Source organism: Rhinolophus sinicus, linkage group LG15, assembly GCF_036562045.2.
Source record: "Rhinolophus sinicus isolate RSC01 linkage group LG15, ASM3656204v1, whole genome shotgun sequence".
NCBI classification, from domain to species: Eukaryota; Metazoa; Chordata; class Mammalia; order Chiroptera; family Rhinolophidae; genus Rhinolophus; species Rhinolophus sinicus.
The window spans coordinates 11733605-11750811 of NC_133764.1; the positions used below are offsets into that span (position 1 = coordinate 11733605).

General features: G+C 42.4%; 1 protein-coding gene across 6 annotated transcripts; it reads right to left on the bottom strand.

Annotated features, from left to right (window-relative positions):
• Positions 1-3114: 3114 nt before the first annotated feature.
• Positions 3115-16933, bottom strand: ZNF594 (zinc finger protein 594). 6 transcript variants are annotated; one of them, XM_074320895.1, is made up of 6 exons: positions 16595-16745; positions 14662-14731; positions 13401-13515; positions 8735-8782; positions 7978-8131; positions 3115-7798 (listed from the first exon to the last, which is right to left on the bottom strand). In XM_074320895.1, exon 6 carries the CDS (start codon positions 7776-7778, stop codon positions 5787-5789), a length of 1992 nt encoding a protein of 663 aa, XP_074176996.1. In that variant the 5' UTR covers positions 7779-7798; positions 7978-8131; positions 8735-8782; positions 13401-13515; positions 14662-14731; positions 16595-16745; the 3' UTR covers positions 3115-5786. The 6 variants fall into 6 exon arrangements, with proteins under 6 accessions (XP_074176996.1, XP_074176995.1, XP_074176997.1 ...); XM_074320894.1 differs by having other exon boundaries at positions 7978-8631; XM_074320896.1 differs by lacking the exon at positions 7978-8131.
• Positions 16934-17207: the final 274 nt, after the last annotated feature.

A 17207-nucleotide genomic window follows, 5' to 3' on the forward strand; every position in this document is an offset into this window, starting at 1 on the left:
CAGACTCTGCAACCAGACTTAGTTCAAATTCTGGCTCTGTCATTCTCTGAGACCTCACAAACACTTCTCAACTTCTGTATATCTCACCTATTTCATAGGGGTTTCCACCTTTGTAGAGTTTTCACCAGCGCTAGGTAAGTCTTGGGGGCAGGGGGGGGGAGTACATAAAATAGACAAAAAATTTAACTTTTAGGAATACAGTCATATTTTTTTCCCAAGCTCAAGATCATTTGACCCTTTTCCCCTCTCTTTATTTCCAATTGTTCTTAAAATATGCCTTAATTTGGTTTTCCTTTCAACTTTCACATTATAAATAAGGATGTATCATTCTCTATTTGGGTTATTTCAAGTCTCAAAACTGATCTGTTTCCTGCCTTTATCTTTTTACCTGTTTCACCGTGAAAGTATTTTTTCTGTATTAACACATATTGTTTCAGTCTCCAAAGTGAAAACATTCTGGATTCTGGGTCTAAGAGCTAGGACGCCAACTGTGGTGACTGACAGCAATTTTATCGCAGCGGATTTTAGATTTGTACTAGGAACAGCACCATATCAGCATGTCTCATCTTATTTGTTAGAGGCATTTTGGGGGATGGGGAGAAACTGGGCTTGGGCTGTGAGCCTCTGACTTTTTTTGAAAACTTTACTATTATTATTTTTTTATTGAGGGCACAGCTCATAGTGGCCCATGCAGGGATTGAACCGGCAACTTTGGTGTTATCAGAATCACGCTGTAACCAACTGAGCTAACCGGCCACCTCAGCCTCTGATTTTTTAGAGAAGAATTACTTCAAAACTGGGAACAGACAGTTCTGTATCCCAGAGGATTTATAAATCTGTGATGCCTGCTCAAAATTCGAAAAGCCACCATCCTGACACTCATTCAACGAAAAAGAAACTTCAATGTGCAAAGGTCAAAAGGTCCCCATAAATACGTTTGAGTCACTGAGGAAGCACCGTACCCAGCAAGCCCGTCCCCTTCACTCCCCTGCACTGGGTCCTTGCAGAGATTGCCTTGTGCATGGACGGTACTGTGCGGTGCTCGGCCGATGCCACACTGTCTCTGGGCACGGAGCTATCAGTTCTGAGGAGCGAGGCTACGAAGGGCCTCAAAACTGCAGGCAGAAGGGTGAATGGGAACCCAAGGAATGGGCCCAGGCTGCCCTAGCTGCTGGACCAGACAGGCAGAGCCAGAAGACCAGAGCCCGGGAGCCCAGCTCTGCACCCACAGCCACTGTGTGGTCTTGTGGCCAGGCCGCCCTCAGTGCCCCCATCACTCAGTGCTTCCTCCAGGGCTGTGGCCATGGTCCCCACCATGACCAGTCCTGGGAGTCGAGGCCTGCTGGGAAAGCTCGCCGCCAGAACCTTCCGCCCAGCCCACAGCCTCCCTGGTTAATGTGCCGAATCGCTGGTCGTGTCCTCCCCTTTTCCTAGACCAGCCCAGAAGGGGGCCACACTTCTACCCACATGAACTGTCGTCTGCCCTGGTATCTGAGGCTGAGCTCCTTCTATCTGGAGTCACTGGGCCTGCGAAGACTAGAAAGACCCAGTCCCAACAGGAAGGTCTGTCTAGTGGGGCGACAAGTAAATCATGACTGTGCTATGATGCTATGACCTGTGGGAGCACAGTGGAAGCACTTACCCCCACTGGGTGTACATCAGGGAAGATGACCAGAGTACACGAGAGCAACGTTAAGGATTTGGAAGACAATATTGTATGTAGAGCCTAAGGAAATGGGCTTTGGAGTTAGGCAGGCCTGGATTTGAATTCCAGTTTCTTCATTTACTAGTTTTGGGTCCCTGTGCAAATTACTTTGCCTTCTTGACCTTAGTTTCCTGTTTAGAAAATGGCGATAACAGTACCCACCAATTAAGACTGAGGCAAAGAACACAAGAGAAGACTATAGTTAAGTGCTTATCACAGTACCCAACACAGGAAATACTAAAAAAAAAAATAATGGAGCCAGGAAAAAATAATGGAGGAAGAGGGAACTTGTGGAAAGGCTGTAGGATAAAAAGGCAGTGCCTACGTCCTTGGGAACTGCAGATAGTTCAGCGGTACATGTTGGATTTAGAAGGGTAAGGACTTTGCAGAAAGCTCTCTCCAACTAGGTTGAACTCCCACTGTGGTGTCCTGCCGCTCCTTTGTGGCACTCACCATGGTTGTATTAGGTTGATGCAAAAGTAATTGCAGTTTAAAAGGTTAAAAATAATTGCAAAAACCACAAAAATTACTTTTGCACCAACCTAATAGTTTTACTACTTATGATTCTAATTAACTTCGTCTCTGCTCCACCAGGGCAGAGACTGTTGTCTATTTCTGCTCACCCCTTTTTGTACCCCCAGTGTCTGACACATATCAGAAGCTCAATATTTACTGAATGAGTAGATGAATGGGGCAGGATCAGAACACGTGTGCCACTTTGAGGAGTGGGCTTCAGGCTCAGATTAGTAGGAAACCACTGTTTAGAGATGGGTGGCATTATCAGATTTGTTTTAAAGAAAGAGCATTCAGGCTTCTCTGAGAAATGGAAGCAGGAGACATATTAGGAGGCTGTGGTAATACAAATACAAGCCAGAGATGGTGATGGTGGCCTCACTCTGAGTAACGGCACCAAAAATTGAGAAAAGTGGACTAAATTGGCAGATTATTGGGTAAAATTCCCTTCCTCTTCTATAGTCACATGCTCTCTCTCCAAGGTGGTAGTAACAAGTCTTGTTTCCTATTAAATATTTATATGGTGAAACCTCTCTTAACCCACACTCCAATCACCCCTGTTCCTCAAAGAAATTTGGTAATTTCTCAGCTCTCATCCTCCTGGACTTTAGATATTCAGCTGCTTAGGTTCTCATGAAAGCAAACTTTTATCCTTTAAGCTCTTTTCTCAAAGTTCCAAAGTAGGCTGCTCCCTAACAGGTAGATCTTATTCTGTGGAATTCAGGTTTACAAATTGGACATTGCCACATTCACTTCTACCCATTAAAGCTTTGAATGGACCCTCATTTCATAAACTGTCTTCCCTTAGCCTCCACTGGATTGTAAACTCCTGGAACAAATGTCTTTCTCTAGCCCTTTCAAATTATAGCCCTGGCACATAGTAGGCACTCAATAAGTATTTCTTCAACAACTTTTATTTCAACATTCACATTTGAAAGCATTTCCATACTGTAACAAAAATTTCCCCCTGCTTTCAAGAGTCCGATACACTCAATATAATTCAAGCTCTATCAGGGATGAAATGAAAAGGTTAGTTTTCGATCTGAGGTTTTCAAGCAATAGTTAATCTTTTAAAAAGCTCAAAGGAAATTATGTATTTGCCCACAAAAGGGATAAAAAGGCTAATGAAAATGTTAAGTAGTTTGATTTGGGCTGGAGTTTTAATACCTAAGTCTGGTTGTTATGCCAATCAGAAGCATGATTCGTGGTTATCATGCACTTGAATAACAAAAAATAAAGAACTAATTAATCTTTAATAAATGCAGTTTGGTAAATGAAAGCTTTTAAAACAGAGCCCAAGAGAGTAAAAGAGAGGGCCTCGATATTTTGATAGTGGGAAACTACCGCATTAAATTGCCTTCAAGTTCCTTTCAATATCCTGTTTATCCTTATAAACACTACTCTCACTGTACAACACTGCAAGTACAGGTAAAGGACACAGAGATGGGCTTACTAGAATGAATTCCCAATTCCTTTCTTTTACAAAAATAGAAAATTAAAATTTCCTGTTAGCTATAATGGTTTTGATTAGAATCTGGGATAACTAAAAAAATTTACGTATCTTTAATTTTTAATCCAAGTGTATCACTGATGATGGCTATTTTGAATTCCTTTTGCTTCCCAAATATATTTAAAGATGTTCTCATGTAAAAATATTATTTGTTTATGTGAGATTATACTAACGAGCTTAAACCTCTGAGACAGGTGATGGGGATGGTCAGGCTTCTGTACCACATCATCCACAAGCAGCTGCTTTCAGCGATGGTGTGGAAGGGCTTTTCCACTTCAAGACATCCCACTACTGTCCACGATGTCCCTCTGGGGAAGTCACAGCCCCCAGGCTTTGAACTTTAACAGGTCATATTTTTTATACCAGCCACAAGACAGTGCTGTATCTTATACACCTTAATATTTTTCTTGTAAATACTTCATCTTCTGTTTGAAAATGATTACAGCTCCAGATGCCTTCCTATGTGTCAACAGATTTCAGTTTTCTCATTTAAACCTCACAATTACCCCCACGAGGGAGATTATGTTATCACTATTTTATTAATGAGGAAAATAAAGACCAGATGGGTTATATAATTTGCTCCAGTCACGAAGCCAGTATGTCATACTGGATTCAAACTCGTGTCTGTACTCCCTTCACTACAGCAGACTGCCTCTCTTGAAACAATCAGACTAAAGGTTTCTATCAGACTCTGGGTTCCCCTGGTGCTGCACTGCCACTGCTCATAGCACCCTGAAACGTTTGCTTAAATGGCCCCAGGTGACTGATGTTCTAAATATTGATGGGCAAGTGTTTCTCAACCATGGCACTAATGACTCGTGGGGCCAGATAATTCTTTGTTGTGTATGTGTGTGGGGGTGGAAGGGGGCTGTGTATTGTTAAGGTATTTAGTAACATCCCTGGTCTTCAGATGCCGAATTTTCTTCCCAGTTATGCCAACCCAAATATCTCTGGACATTCCCAAATGCCCGTTGGGGGCAGAATCACACCAGTTGCGAGCCACTCATCCCCTCCCTCTCACAAGCTACTCCCACGAAGGAAAGATATGAGGTTGAAATTCTCCTTGCCTTACACTGTCCCTTTCATTAACTTTCTTATCTGATGACTTATGTAAACTCCTATGCAATCTGCCAGTAGTTCAGAGTACGAGAAATATTTGACAACTGAGTTTGATTGCACAGATAATTACCAAATTAGTTATCAGCTTAAATGATGACTGACCTTTCTCCAGAGTTCTGTTTAGACTCTCCAGTTCTCAAATAAGCTGTCCCGAGTTACAAAGCCCTGGTTCAAGACAAAATTACTGTCCCTATGATCACCTGACGTTTTATAGTAGATGCCTTTTTCTAATTCCCACCAACTCATGTCACCTAAATGCTCGGCCCTGGCACTCAGTCTAATTCTATTCCCCAAACCTACTGTTCTCCTGTCCCTTTCTCTTTCATTTCCTGATACAACTAGTACTCTTTCTCAGGGGAAACTCCTCACTTGGTTCTTGTGTCCTGGCTTTTAGTTACCTGTTGTCAAGTCATTTCTATTATTTTTTGTTTTCTCTCAATTAGTAGACCATTCCAATTAGCATTTTTCACATATGCATACACATATTTTTATAAGGGAGAATAAAAGGGAATACGTGTAAAACACATACCTATGGGGAAGAATTCATCCCAGAGAAAGATTTAATCACCCTAAAGGACTTAATGTGGATTTATACTTGTCACTAGACTAGGTAGTCAAGATTTAAAGGGCTCCTCCCACGAAGAACTTAGTTTTTAGGCTTGTTGCCAAAATGATTGCTAATGATTTTAGTAACAGTAGACGTCACCTAAAACATTCTCAAGTAATTATATCCTAGGGACCATACTCCAGTGTCAACTCTGAGGCCAGAAAAGGCTATTATGTCCAAGAGCTTTTCTACCTGATTACACCTACATCCAGTAGGACTCTTCTAATGTTTTCCTACCTTCAAATGGTTTTCAATAATAAAAATCCTCTATAGTGCAAGAAGATGTGGTCTCCACCAGGCTTTTCCTACATCCACTAGGTTTCTGTTACCTATTAGAATGAGTCCTGTTTGAAGACTCTCTCACATTCTCCAAGTTCCTTTCCAGTATGAAGTTTCTGATGTTTAAGAAAAGCTGTGTGTCCACTGAAGGCCTTCCCACAGTGGCTACATTCAAAGGGTTTCTCTCCAGTGTGAATTCTCTGATGACTACTAAGGTGTGAGTTCTGACTAAAGGTCTTGCCACATTCAAGGCATGCATAGGGTTTCTCTCCAGTATGAACACGATGGTGTTTAATAAGATCTGAGCTGCCCCTAAAACATTTCCCACATTTATTGCACATATAAGGTTTTTCTCCACTATGAATTCGATGATGTCTCATAAGGTCTGAGCTCTGATTGAAAGTTTTCCCACATTCTTTACATTCATATGGTTTCTCTCCTATGTGAATTACATGATGGCTGATGAGGTCTGAGCTGCCTTTGAAAGTTCTACCACAAAGATTACACGGATAAGCTTTTTCTTCTTGGTGAATTCGCTGCTTTTCTCTAAACAACTCATCCTTGCTGAATGTTTTCTGACATTCTTCAAGTTTCTCTCCAGTGTGAAGTCTCTGATGTTTGAGGAAAGCCGTGCGCCAGATGAAGGGTTTTCCACATTCCTTACATTCATAGGGTCTCTCACCACTATGGATTCTCTGATGCTGAATAAGGAGTGAACGCTGCCGGAAGGCTTTCCCACATTCATTGCATTGATAGGGTTTCTCTCCAGTATGAATTTTCTCATGTGTAACAAGGTGCGACCTCTGGCTAAAGGCTTTCCCACATTCACTGCATTCATAGGGTTTCTCTCCAGTATGAATTATCCAATGTCGAATTAGATCTGAACTTCCCCGGAAAGTTTTTCCACACTCAGTACATTGATAAGGTTTTTCTTCCCTATGAATTCTCTGTTGTTTAGTAAGGTCCAAGTCAGAAGTGCAGGTTTTTTCACATTCACGTTCCTTTCTAGTATGGAGTCTCTGATGTTTAAGAAAAGTTGTGCGCCCACTGAAGGATTTCCCACATTCACAACATTCATGGGGTTTCTCTCCACTGTGGAGTCTCTGGTGTTCGGTAAGGCGTGAACGCTGCCGGAAGGCCTTTTCACATTCATTACATTTGAAGGGTTTCTCTCCAGTATGAATTCGCTGATGTGTGACAAGGTGTGAACTTTGACTGAAGGTTTGTCCACATTCGTAACATTCATAGGGTTTCTCTCCCGTGTGAATTCTGTGATGTATTATAAGATCTGAGCTTTGATTGAAGGCCTTCCCACATTCATTACATATATATGGCTTCCCTCCACTATGAATTCTCTGGTGTAGGACAAGGTTTGAGCTTCCCTTGAAGGTCTTCCCACACTCTTTGCATTCATAGGGATTCTCCGCACTATGAATTCTCTTATGTCTAACCAGATTTGAGCTCTGATTGAATTCTTTTCCACATTCATGACATATATAAGGTTTCTTTCCTGTATGAATTCTCTGATGTATAATAAGATTTGAACTTTGATTAAAGTCTTTTCCACATTCATTACATACATATGGTTTCTTTCCTGTATGAATTCTTTGATGTATAATCAGGTTTGAGCTCCGATTGAAAGTTTTTCCACATTCCTTACATTCATAAGTTTTCTTGGTATTATCAATTTTCTGATGTTCAGTTACTTCTGACGTCTGTTTGAAGCTCTGGCCACAGACATCAAAACTGTGGGATCTTTCTCTGGCAGGAAGTATTTTTCCTCCTTGATTACATCCATGGCCACTCTCTCCTGCAATGGCTTTCTTGGGGATGAGATTCACATCCCTGATACCTCTCTCCTGGAAAGGGGGCTGTCTCACTGCATCCTCTGAGGGGCTTACCCACTGCCTTAATAACCTGTCCTCAGGATCACTGGTGTCGACTAACCCACATTCCTGGGAGATCTGTCTTTGGAGTCTTCCTGATACAGCCCTCGCTGAATCTTTATCTCCAGAAATTTCCATCTTTGACTTCCAGTCCTTCATCTGATTCCTGGTCTCAGAATCTGAAATGATAAGCAGACCATTCAATAATTCCTAAAGTATAAATATCACCTTTCCCTATGCTGGGACGTCTAGGATCTAGGAGGGAGGAACAAAGAACCTAGAGGAGGACGCTTCCTCCCTTCCAGGGCTGAGACTCAGACATTTTTAGAGAGATTGTGGCTACCACAGGAACACGCACCCTATTTATGGAGACTAAATTTGCCAGGTGGAGGCTGGAGCTGGTGTGTGGGAGTGGCCTGTAGAGTGGTGGATAAATTCACTGAAGGAGGCAGGCAGTCTGGAGCTGGTCCACAAGAAGTAGCCTGTTTGATGGGGTAGGAACTTGCTGGACCCTGTGTGTAATAAAAAAGCACACCAGCACCACGGAGAGAAGTTCCTTCCTTATTCTATGGCTTTGCATTGTCCCTGCAGCACCTTCTATTGACAAAATCTAAATCTTGTGCCAACTGGCAAAGGAAAAGTGGTCCAGATCTAGTAACACAAGCAAAGCAAAGAAGGGTAGATTTGGAGTTGAAAGGCAATAAATTAATAACTAGCACACTATCCATTCCTCTAAATATACCATGACAATTAAACAAAGCTGAAACTATGCCACAAATAAAAATGTTTGGCTGTCATTTTAATAGAAATCAATTCTCCCTTTCTCAGACCTGGCATTTTCTTTCTGGTATTCTGGTGGAATTACTTCCTTTTGTATGACAATTTTGTATCCTCCTGTGACTGGAAGTTTTTTGACTTTCTATATCATCAAATCCCTGACACATTTCTGAGCTCCTTGAGAGAGCCATCTCACCATGGCCTTGGTGAGACGAACTCTCTAGTCATTAATCTTCTGCAATAGATAAGAGGCAACACAACATCGTGGTTAAGAGCACAGACTCTTAAGGGACTGTAGAGCCATCCGCTGGGGTTTGAATCCTGGCTACACCACTTACCAACTGTGTGAAAGTCACTGGAGCTCTTTGTGCCTCAGTTTCCTCACTCTAAAATAGAGATAATAATAGTATTTACCTCACAGAGTTGTTATGAGAATGAAATATATGTAAACATATGTAAAAAATTTAGAAAAATGCTTGCCATATAAAAAGCACTATCGAAGTGACAGCTACTGTTATTATTCCTATTATGATTATTAATCTTTATCCTTTAAGCCCAAGAATTATCATTAAGTAATGTGTCGCTAGCACAAACCTCCATATCCAGGGTGGGTTTCATTTAAATAACATTCAAATAAAATACTGGAATGAATTGGCTTTGTCATAATTTTCTCTTATAGTGCTTTTTTCGGGTTTGATATATATATATTGTTCAAAATTCAGAAACAGACTGAAAGATGGTAAAGGCATTTCTCAAAACTCATTGAAAACAATGAAAAGAATAACAAATGAGGTGAACTCCATCTTCAAAAAGAGGGGAGGGGTGTCACAGAGAAATAAGGATTGTCCCCGTAGAGACCTAGTTTGACATATTACAGTAGCAGGGGAGAAGACGCTAAAGAAGGAACCATGCTGACAGGTCATTTCTATTATCTTGCACCTGGATCCTAGCTAAGGAACAGTGACAGAGGTGAAGCTGGGTGAAGAGGGAGTAGATAGTGTGACTTGCAAACTGTATTATGAAAAGCCTGTGATCTCAAGGGCTTTTTCTTGTGCCATACTGATCTCTTGGAAACCAAAAGCTGAAGAGATATGTCTGTAGATTAGAGGAGAGGGTGTGTGTTGCAGCAAATCTGCATGATTACTTTGAAGCACCCTAGCTCAATTCCCTCTGCCTCTTCCCGTAGTAACGAATGGACAGCCTGCTTCATTCATTGCTGAGTAGTAACCATTAAGGTAACTTTGTGGGATGTGTGCTTAAAAATAGGTGGTGGTTGTTTTAGGAAAGCAAGGAACATGCGGAACAGAGGAATTAGGAGCATACATCCAAGAGGAATGCCAAAGGAATTAACAGGAAGCATCAGCAGACTTCTCTCCATTATCTCTGAGAAATTACAGACAAAAATCAATCTTTAAGTAAAAACTCAAAGAAGAGATATAAGGCTTCAAAATAGATTTTAAAAGATTCTAATGCAATTCAAAAAGTGAGAATTTTGAAGAGCTGAGGAAAGAAATGGAAGAGAATCTAAAATCATTATGTTGACGAAATTCATCTAAGAAACAACCAAAATAATCACTACAGGGGCATGATGAGACCTGGAGAAATCATCCAGAATGAAATGGATATAAATACGATATCGAGAAGACCAGTAGCAATAGAAAGATATTCAAATTCACGTAATTAGTGTTCCTAAAGAAAAGAACAAACAGAAGGAAAAAACCCCCACAAAACATTCAAGTATTTAACAGAAGAAAATATTGCTTAAATAAAGATTTGAATCTATTGGAAAGGTACACTGTAGTCCATAAACAGTTGAGACATAACAGTCAAAACCAAGACATATTCTGGTGATGTTAACTAAATTTCAGGAATAAGTGAACAAATGGGCATGTAGGCAGAAAAGCAAGTAATGTGCAAGAGACAATTTCAGGCTGACTTTATACTTCTCCAGTTACACTTAATGCCAGAATACTGCTGGCCCTCCGTATGGGAGGGTTCTGCTAATGTAGATTCAACTAACCACTGACTGAAAATATTTTTTTAAAAAAAGTTACACTGTTGCTGACATGTACTATGTAGTTAGGCCTAGGAAGGTTACATCTATACTGAACATGTGCAGACTTTTTTTTCTTGTCATTATTCCCTAAATAATACAGTATAATAAGTATTTACATAGCATTTACATTTACGTATTATAGGAATCTAGAGATGATTTAAAAGTATGTAGGAGAATGTGTGTAGGTTCTATGCAAACACTATGCTACTTATATAAAGGACTTCAGCATCCGTGGATTCTGGAATGGGGGATTCTGGATTGGGGGATTCTGGATTGGGGGTCCTGGAACGAATCCCCTGCGGACAGCCAGGGATGACTGTACAGTAATGCCTATAAAGTTCTGAAGAGAAGCAAAGTGTGCTGCAAAAATTTTGTACCCACTGATGTGTTCCTTCAAAGCATAGGCACACATTATCAAGTAGGTAAAAACCTCAGGGATTATGACACCCATGAAACCTTTTCGAAAAGAACTACTGAGGATGCCAAAAATATGTATACAAGTGGACACTGGTCAATGTTGAAATGTTGTTCAAGCAGTAGTTCGCCGTAATTGAGCATCTCTTGCAATTGTATAAGTCAAACGTGACTTGTATTCATCTTTTGTTAGCGGTATATATTGAGTATTACAATTTTAATAGTTTTTTCCTTTCTTAAAATGTGCATATATATATTTTGGCACCCTCTGTATTGGGCTGAAATAAAGCTGATAAATAAATGAATTAAAATAAACATTCAGTAATTGACAGGATATTGTAAAAGAATGGATGGTGAGCACTGAATCAATTTAAATGGAGAAGTGAGATTAAACAATGGAAATTATTTTTGTAGAATAGAAAGTAATTGCTTTAAACCATGACAAGGTAAAAATAATTATATTATAAAAATTTCACTGTGAGGAGAAGTGGTGGGAGTAAGTATAAATTGTGCTAATTTACCTATCTTTCATGACCGGGAATCAACAGATACCATCTAAAGGAGAAATGTATAATTTTTAAAATTGACTCAAACCTTTAATGTGTTTCATAATCATTTTTTTCATAATTTTAGAGGAAGAATCTTTTAATGTTACAGAGAGACACTTTTTCCATAACATTTTTGTTGATTACAAAATAAAAAAGAGAAGAAAATAATAAGCACCCATAATCCCACAATCCTGCCACCCAAAAACTACCACTGCCAATGTTTTGTTGTATACTCTTCAAGTTTTATTTCTGGGCATATGTTTTTTCTGATTAAAAAAAGGGATCATATTATACACGCCCACTTTGTCATCTATGCCTTCCTCACTGGTGATATTGGAGCTGGACCCTGAAACATTTCTCGTTTGTCAGCTAGCTTTGTCAATAGAGGGCGCTGGAGGGACACTGTAAGACATTCAAAGAAAAAGGGATTTCTCTTCCTGGTATCTGGAAGCTGTTGTTTTTTGGTGAAGTTGGCCAAATCAACATATCCGGAGGCTTGATAGCTTCTGGTGGACCAGCTCTGGCCCACCCATGCCCTCCAATGAGTTTTTCCACCACCCGGTAGGCCTTTCCTAGGGACTACATGTGCCTTTTAGTGAATTTCTCTGCCATGTGGCAGGCCATGCCTACAGACCAGCCTCTTCACCACCAGCAGGCTGTGCCCTTTGGCAGCCACAACCTCAACAAAAACATCTGAATCTCAGCTTTGGTCTGTGGGAGTCCTCTTCTAAATTCTTGGTTCCTTCCTTGTTTACTCTTAGTCCTAGTAGTAAGGCTGCTTTTTGTATTATCTATTTCTGTATTTCTTAAAGTCCTCATTTAAGCCTTTTAGTAGTTAACTACCTTTTACTAGTTAAACATTCTTTATATTAAATGTCCCTTATTTAAATTACTGTTACAGTTTTTGTCTCTTGACTGGCTCCTGACTTGTAATGGATACAGAATATAATTTCATATTAGATCTAGAACAAAGTGAAGATGATAATAAGGAAAGTAGTAAGAGGGCTAGAAAGGGGAAACAAAAAGTGTTTGGAAACACTGATTGAAGGACTCCTCTCTATAACAATCGTTACTATCAACCTTTGCCACAGGCCTGGGCATGGCAGAGGAGACACACAGCACACTGTTCAGAGATGAGTGGCCACACTGCTCAAATTTTTCATCCAGTTCCACAGGTAAAAGGACTAGGGAGTAATTTAAGGAAATCTTTCCTTGAGAGGATGTCTGAAGTAGAAGGGCACAGCATCTGAAACGTAGGCTCGATCAGAGGTGAGTCCTCTATAGTCCAATCCAGCTGACCGCAGAGTTTCTGGGAAAAGGGCCTCAGGATTCATGTCATTCATCGATTTGTTCACCTAACATATATTAACTGAGCGCCAACTATGTTCCAGACATTGGAGAAGGTATTGAGAACACAAAAATGAACATAAGATATGGCACCTGCCCTCAAGGAACTTACAGTTTAATGGAGGGGAAACGTGTGTAAATAGATCATAACAAGATACTGTCACCGGTGACCAATAAGGTAAGCACTATCTACAATGCGAAAACCTAGAATCAACAGAATCCCAATGGTAACTGTATGTGGGGAAAGAAAGGAGTCAATAATGACTTCTCAGTTTTCTGACTTGAGCAATGGGTGGGATATGGTGCTGTTTATGAACACAGAGTAGATTTCAAGGGTGGGAAGAGTAGGTCTGAAGATTTGAAGATCAGTTGAGTTTTGGTCATCTATTTGTTTCTAACAGGACTAGAAAGACAGAGATAAAGCAAGTGCAAGGAAAATCAAGGAGCTATCAACCTCCAAGTCCACAGATCAGGCTAGCCATCCTCCAACTAAGAGCAGAAGCATGTGGACTCCAAGAGTCAAAGCCATTGGGAATCCTTAATCCTCTAATTCCACTGAGCTCTGAAAAGCTTTTCTTGTTTTCAACTGAAACTCAGAGAACTCAGAGTGTATGGATTCTAAGAAGACAGAGCCCTTACCCAGTGAGACCAGCTCGGCTCCCTCCTCTAGCATCTCTTCCTTGCAGAGATCCCACTGAGTGCAGATATCCTTTTGTGATTCATTCACAGCCACATCCTGCAGCATCTTGAATTCCTGAAATAGAAGTGCCTGCTCAATAACTACCCAACGGAGAGCCAGTAGCAGATACTCCAAACCTTCTCTTTTTAAATCTCTACTACTCCCCACATTACCCTTGGCCTCAGTAGACAATCTTGCCCCTCGCTTTCAAAATGTGTGAGACTATGTGGTAAAAAAATCACCTCCCATCACCTTGTCTTTTCAATGACACTTGGTCTTTACTGTATTTCTTCTCTTCCATTCTCTACTATTTATCTGCTCTTTAACTGAGCCCCCACCCCCCACCCCTGTGGGCCAGGCACTCACTGTGCCAGGTAGTGCAGTGATGAGAATGACAATACCATACAATAATGAGGACAGAGACCCTCTCCTTGAGAAGCCTGTGGTGGCTGTTACAGACAATGTTAATTAAACAGGTTAAGTGCTCAGAAGGGAAGTATGGGGTGCTGTGGGACCTCAAGGGAAGAGCATGACCTTGAGAGGGTGGGATGAATAAGGAAACTTCCTCAAGGAGGTAGCTTCTAAGCTGAGGCCTCAAAGACAATTTGAGATAACTAGACCAAAATAAAAAGGAAGGGCTTTTCGGATTGACGCTATGGCATGTACAAAGGCCAGGAGGTGAGAGAAGCTACAATGCATTCATGGATGCACCATGTGACTAAAGCCCAGGGTACTAGGTAGTAAACAGGGCAGTTGGTCAAGTCACGGAGGGTCTCGTATACCAGGCTCAGAGGTTTGGACTCTCCTGAAGGCAATGGAAACCACTAAGGGGTTAAAGCAGGAGAATGACAGTCTCAGGTTTACCTTTTTAAAAGACTGTTCTGACTGCTTTATGGAGAACGGACTGGAGGGTGCAGGCTGAAAGCTGCAGTTTCAGTTGGGAAACTACAGCAGTAATCTATGTCGGAGACAGTGAGGGCCTAAATGAGCTATTGGCAGTGCGGAGAAAGAGAAGGAGATTGAGTCAATATATTAAAGAAGCAGTAACAGGCAGGACTGGGGATACCCTAGACAGGGGGTGAGGGAAAAGAGCAGGCATGAAGGGTGACATCCAAGCTTCTAACTTGAGCAACTGCCTAAGTTGGGGTGTTAGAGTTAAAGAGTGGGGATGAGGGAGAGGCAGTGGTGAATTCCATTTCAGACATGTTAGGCTTGACGTACCTGTGGGGCGTCCAGGAGGAAATATACAGGAAGCTGACAGCTCAATGGGTCAGAAACCCAGGAGGAAAGTCTAGAATGGAGACAGATTTTGGAATCATCAGCACACCAGTAGTGTTTAACGCAGAAACACTAGAAGGCTAGTGGGAGGCTAGAAGTCTGAAATGAAGGTGTTGGCAGGGTGGCTTCCTTCCGCAGCTTCTGAGGGATAACTGCCACACCTCTCTAGCTTGTGGCGACAGCTGGTAATCCTTGTGTTCCTTGCTTTGCAGATGCATCACTCCAACCTGTCTCCATCTTCATATGGCTTTCTCCCTGTGTCTGTCTCTTCGTATGGCCATCTTCTTATAAGGATACCAGTCACAGTGAATTAGGGGCACATTCTACTCCGGTTATGACCTCATCTTACCAAGTTACATCGGTAATGAACCTATTTCCAAATAAGGTCACATTTTGAGGTACTGGGGACTAGGATCTCAACATGTCGTTTTGGGGGGACACAATTCAACCCATAACAATAGCCCTACTCTACTATTTACCCCTAAAAGCAAACCTATGCTCTAGAATCCTCCCTGATTTTCCCATATACACTGCTTCTCTCTAATTCCATCCCTTTGCCCATAACTCTACTACTTGGGATGCCCTTCCTACTCACCTCTGTCTACATCTGGAGTAAAGAACTCAAATGGATGCAAGAGACCAGGTAGTTAATCAGAGTGAAGCGAACTAGGTGATACATGACCCAGCGTCAGTTGTCAGGGAGAAAATGGATTAGTGGGCACAGGGGACCTGGACATTTTATACTGAGTCTAAAGGATGAAATTGCTACTCAACTCCTGCTAATAGCATCATGCAGGAATGTGGGCCACATTTGGCCACACCTTCTGATTTTTCAAGAGATACTGAAAATCTAGATTTTTGTGTGAGTGGATGTGAAAGAAATTTCCCGATTTTAAAATGTTGGCCACTAATCAAAATAAAAACAAACAGCATGAGCTAAGAAAATGCGTGTACAGACCGATCTGGCCAGGGGCCATAATTTTTCAACCTCTGACTTACACAAATACTTCCCACTGTTGCAGGTCCACTTCAGTTAGTACTTTCTAACCATTTCAACCCTTTTAAATTTGTATTCATGGGAATGCACTAGGTGATGCTAAACAGAGTTCCTGCCTAGAGAGCAGCCTGAAAAACTTACACACACACACACACACACACACACACACACACACACACCTTAAACAAGGTGATAAGTCCTTATGAATTAGACACTAAATAAACACTAGCTAAATGAGCTTAAAAAAAGATGACAAGCTTAAAGTGGGAGGTAGGGAGGTGGCAATCCTGGAGGGCTTCCCAAAGAAAATGACTTTTGAAGCTATTCCTAAAAGGATATGCAGACCTTCACAAAGAGACCAGCCTAAATCCCTCCCTCCTCTGAACTCCAACAGTACGAATATTTTAGATCAACTGTTAGAATATGTCTGAACCACACAGTTCATTCCTGTAGTTCAGTCTACTCCCCCCCACGGGGCTGTCAGTTACTCCTGGTGCGTAGAAACCAGGTCTTGTACATTAAGTTACATCTACAAAGGCGCCTGCCACAGCGCTGGGCATGGAATAGGGTCATCTTACACCCGAGGGTTGATTCTGGGTCTGGGGGAGATAGTTTGCGGTACTCACAAGTGGGAACTGGGTAAAGTAGTGGGACGCGGCAGGCGGACGGCCGTGGACAGGGCACGCCAGAGCCCAAGAAGACCAAGGGCGCAGGAGGCCCAGCACCACGGACCACGCGCCTACGTCCCTGAGACCCCAGTCCTTCCCCACATGGAGAAAAGAGGAGTCCACTGCCTGCCTCTGAAGATCTCTCCACCCCACCTCCCGGAGGGACCCAGGCACAGGGGCCCCCAGCTCTGCGAACGCAACGGAGTCTCACCTCCAGGCCACCCCCAGCCTCCCGCTCGACTGGGGGCCCCTCCACAGCCGCCATCGCGCAGCCCCAGCTCCTCACTCGGGCGCGGAGCCAACACCCTGGACATCACGCCAGTGGCCGAGCGGCCACTTCCGGCGTGCTCCCGAAGGAGGCGGTCCCCCTGCTCCCTGCGCACCCCTTCCCATCCCGGCTGTGCCCACCAATCGGCGGGCGCGCCCCCAGGCCACCTCCCACAGGCTCAGGTGTCTCCTCTGCGCAGACGCGGCTGGCTTGGTCGTCCGCTCGGTCCCGCAGGAGTCGGCTCCTCGAGGGTCTGATGCTCCGCAGGTTGGTGCACCTGTTGGCTCAGACGCTTTGTGGGCGAGGTTACCACCGAGATGCAGAGTCCTCCGGGAGTCCTAGACCCGCCTACGGCCGGGCCTCGGGCTCTGTCGGTCTGGATGGACGATCCTATCAAATAGTTTTACGTTAATAATAATATTCTGCCTTTTTAATCGGTTTACTTTTTCCCTTGCGTGACTTTGTGGTCTCATACAGAGATAAAGAAGATAGGGTAATGTTTAAAAAGGCAAGGTCTGAAATCAGAAAGACGTTCAGAAAGTCAGAAGAGCCGACT

Excerpts from the sequence above, each read along its gene's own strand:
- ZNF594 (XM_074320892.1), bottom strand. The coding sequence starts at position 16,697 with ATGTCCAGGGTGTTGGCTCCGCGCCCGAGTGAGGAGCTGGGGCTGCGC. Across the intron at positions 13,516-14,661 it reads TCCTCCTGGACGCCCCACAG|GAATTCAAGATGCTGCAGGA; the intron begins GTACGTCAAGCC and ends CTTCTATTTCAG. Across the intron at positions 7,799-13,400 it reads AGCCGAGCTGGTCTCACTGG|ATTCTGAGACCAGGAATCAG; the intron begins GTAAGGGCTCTG and ends TTATCATTTCAG.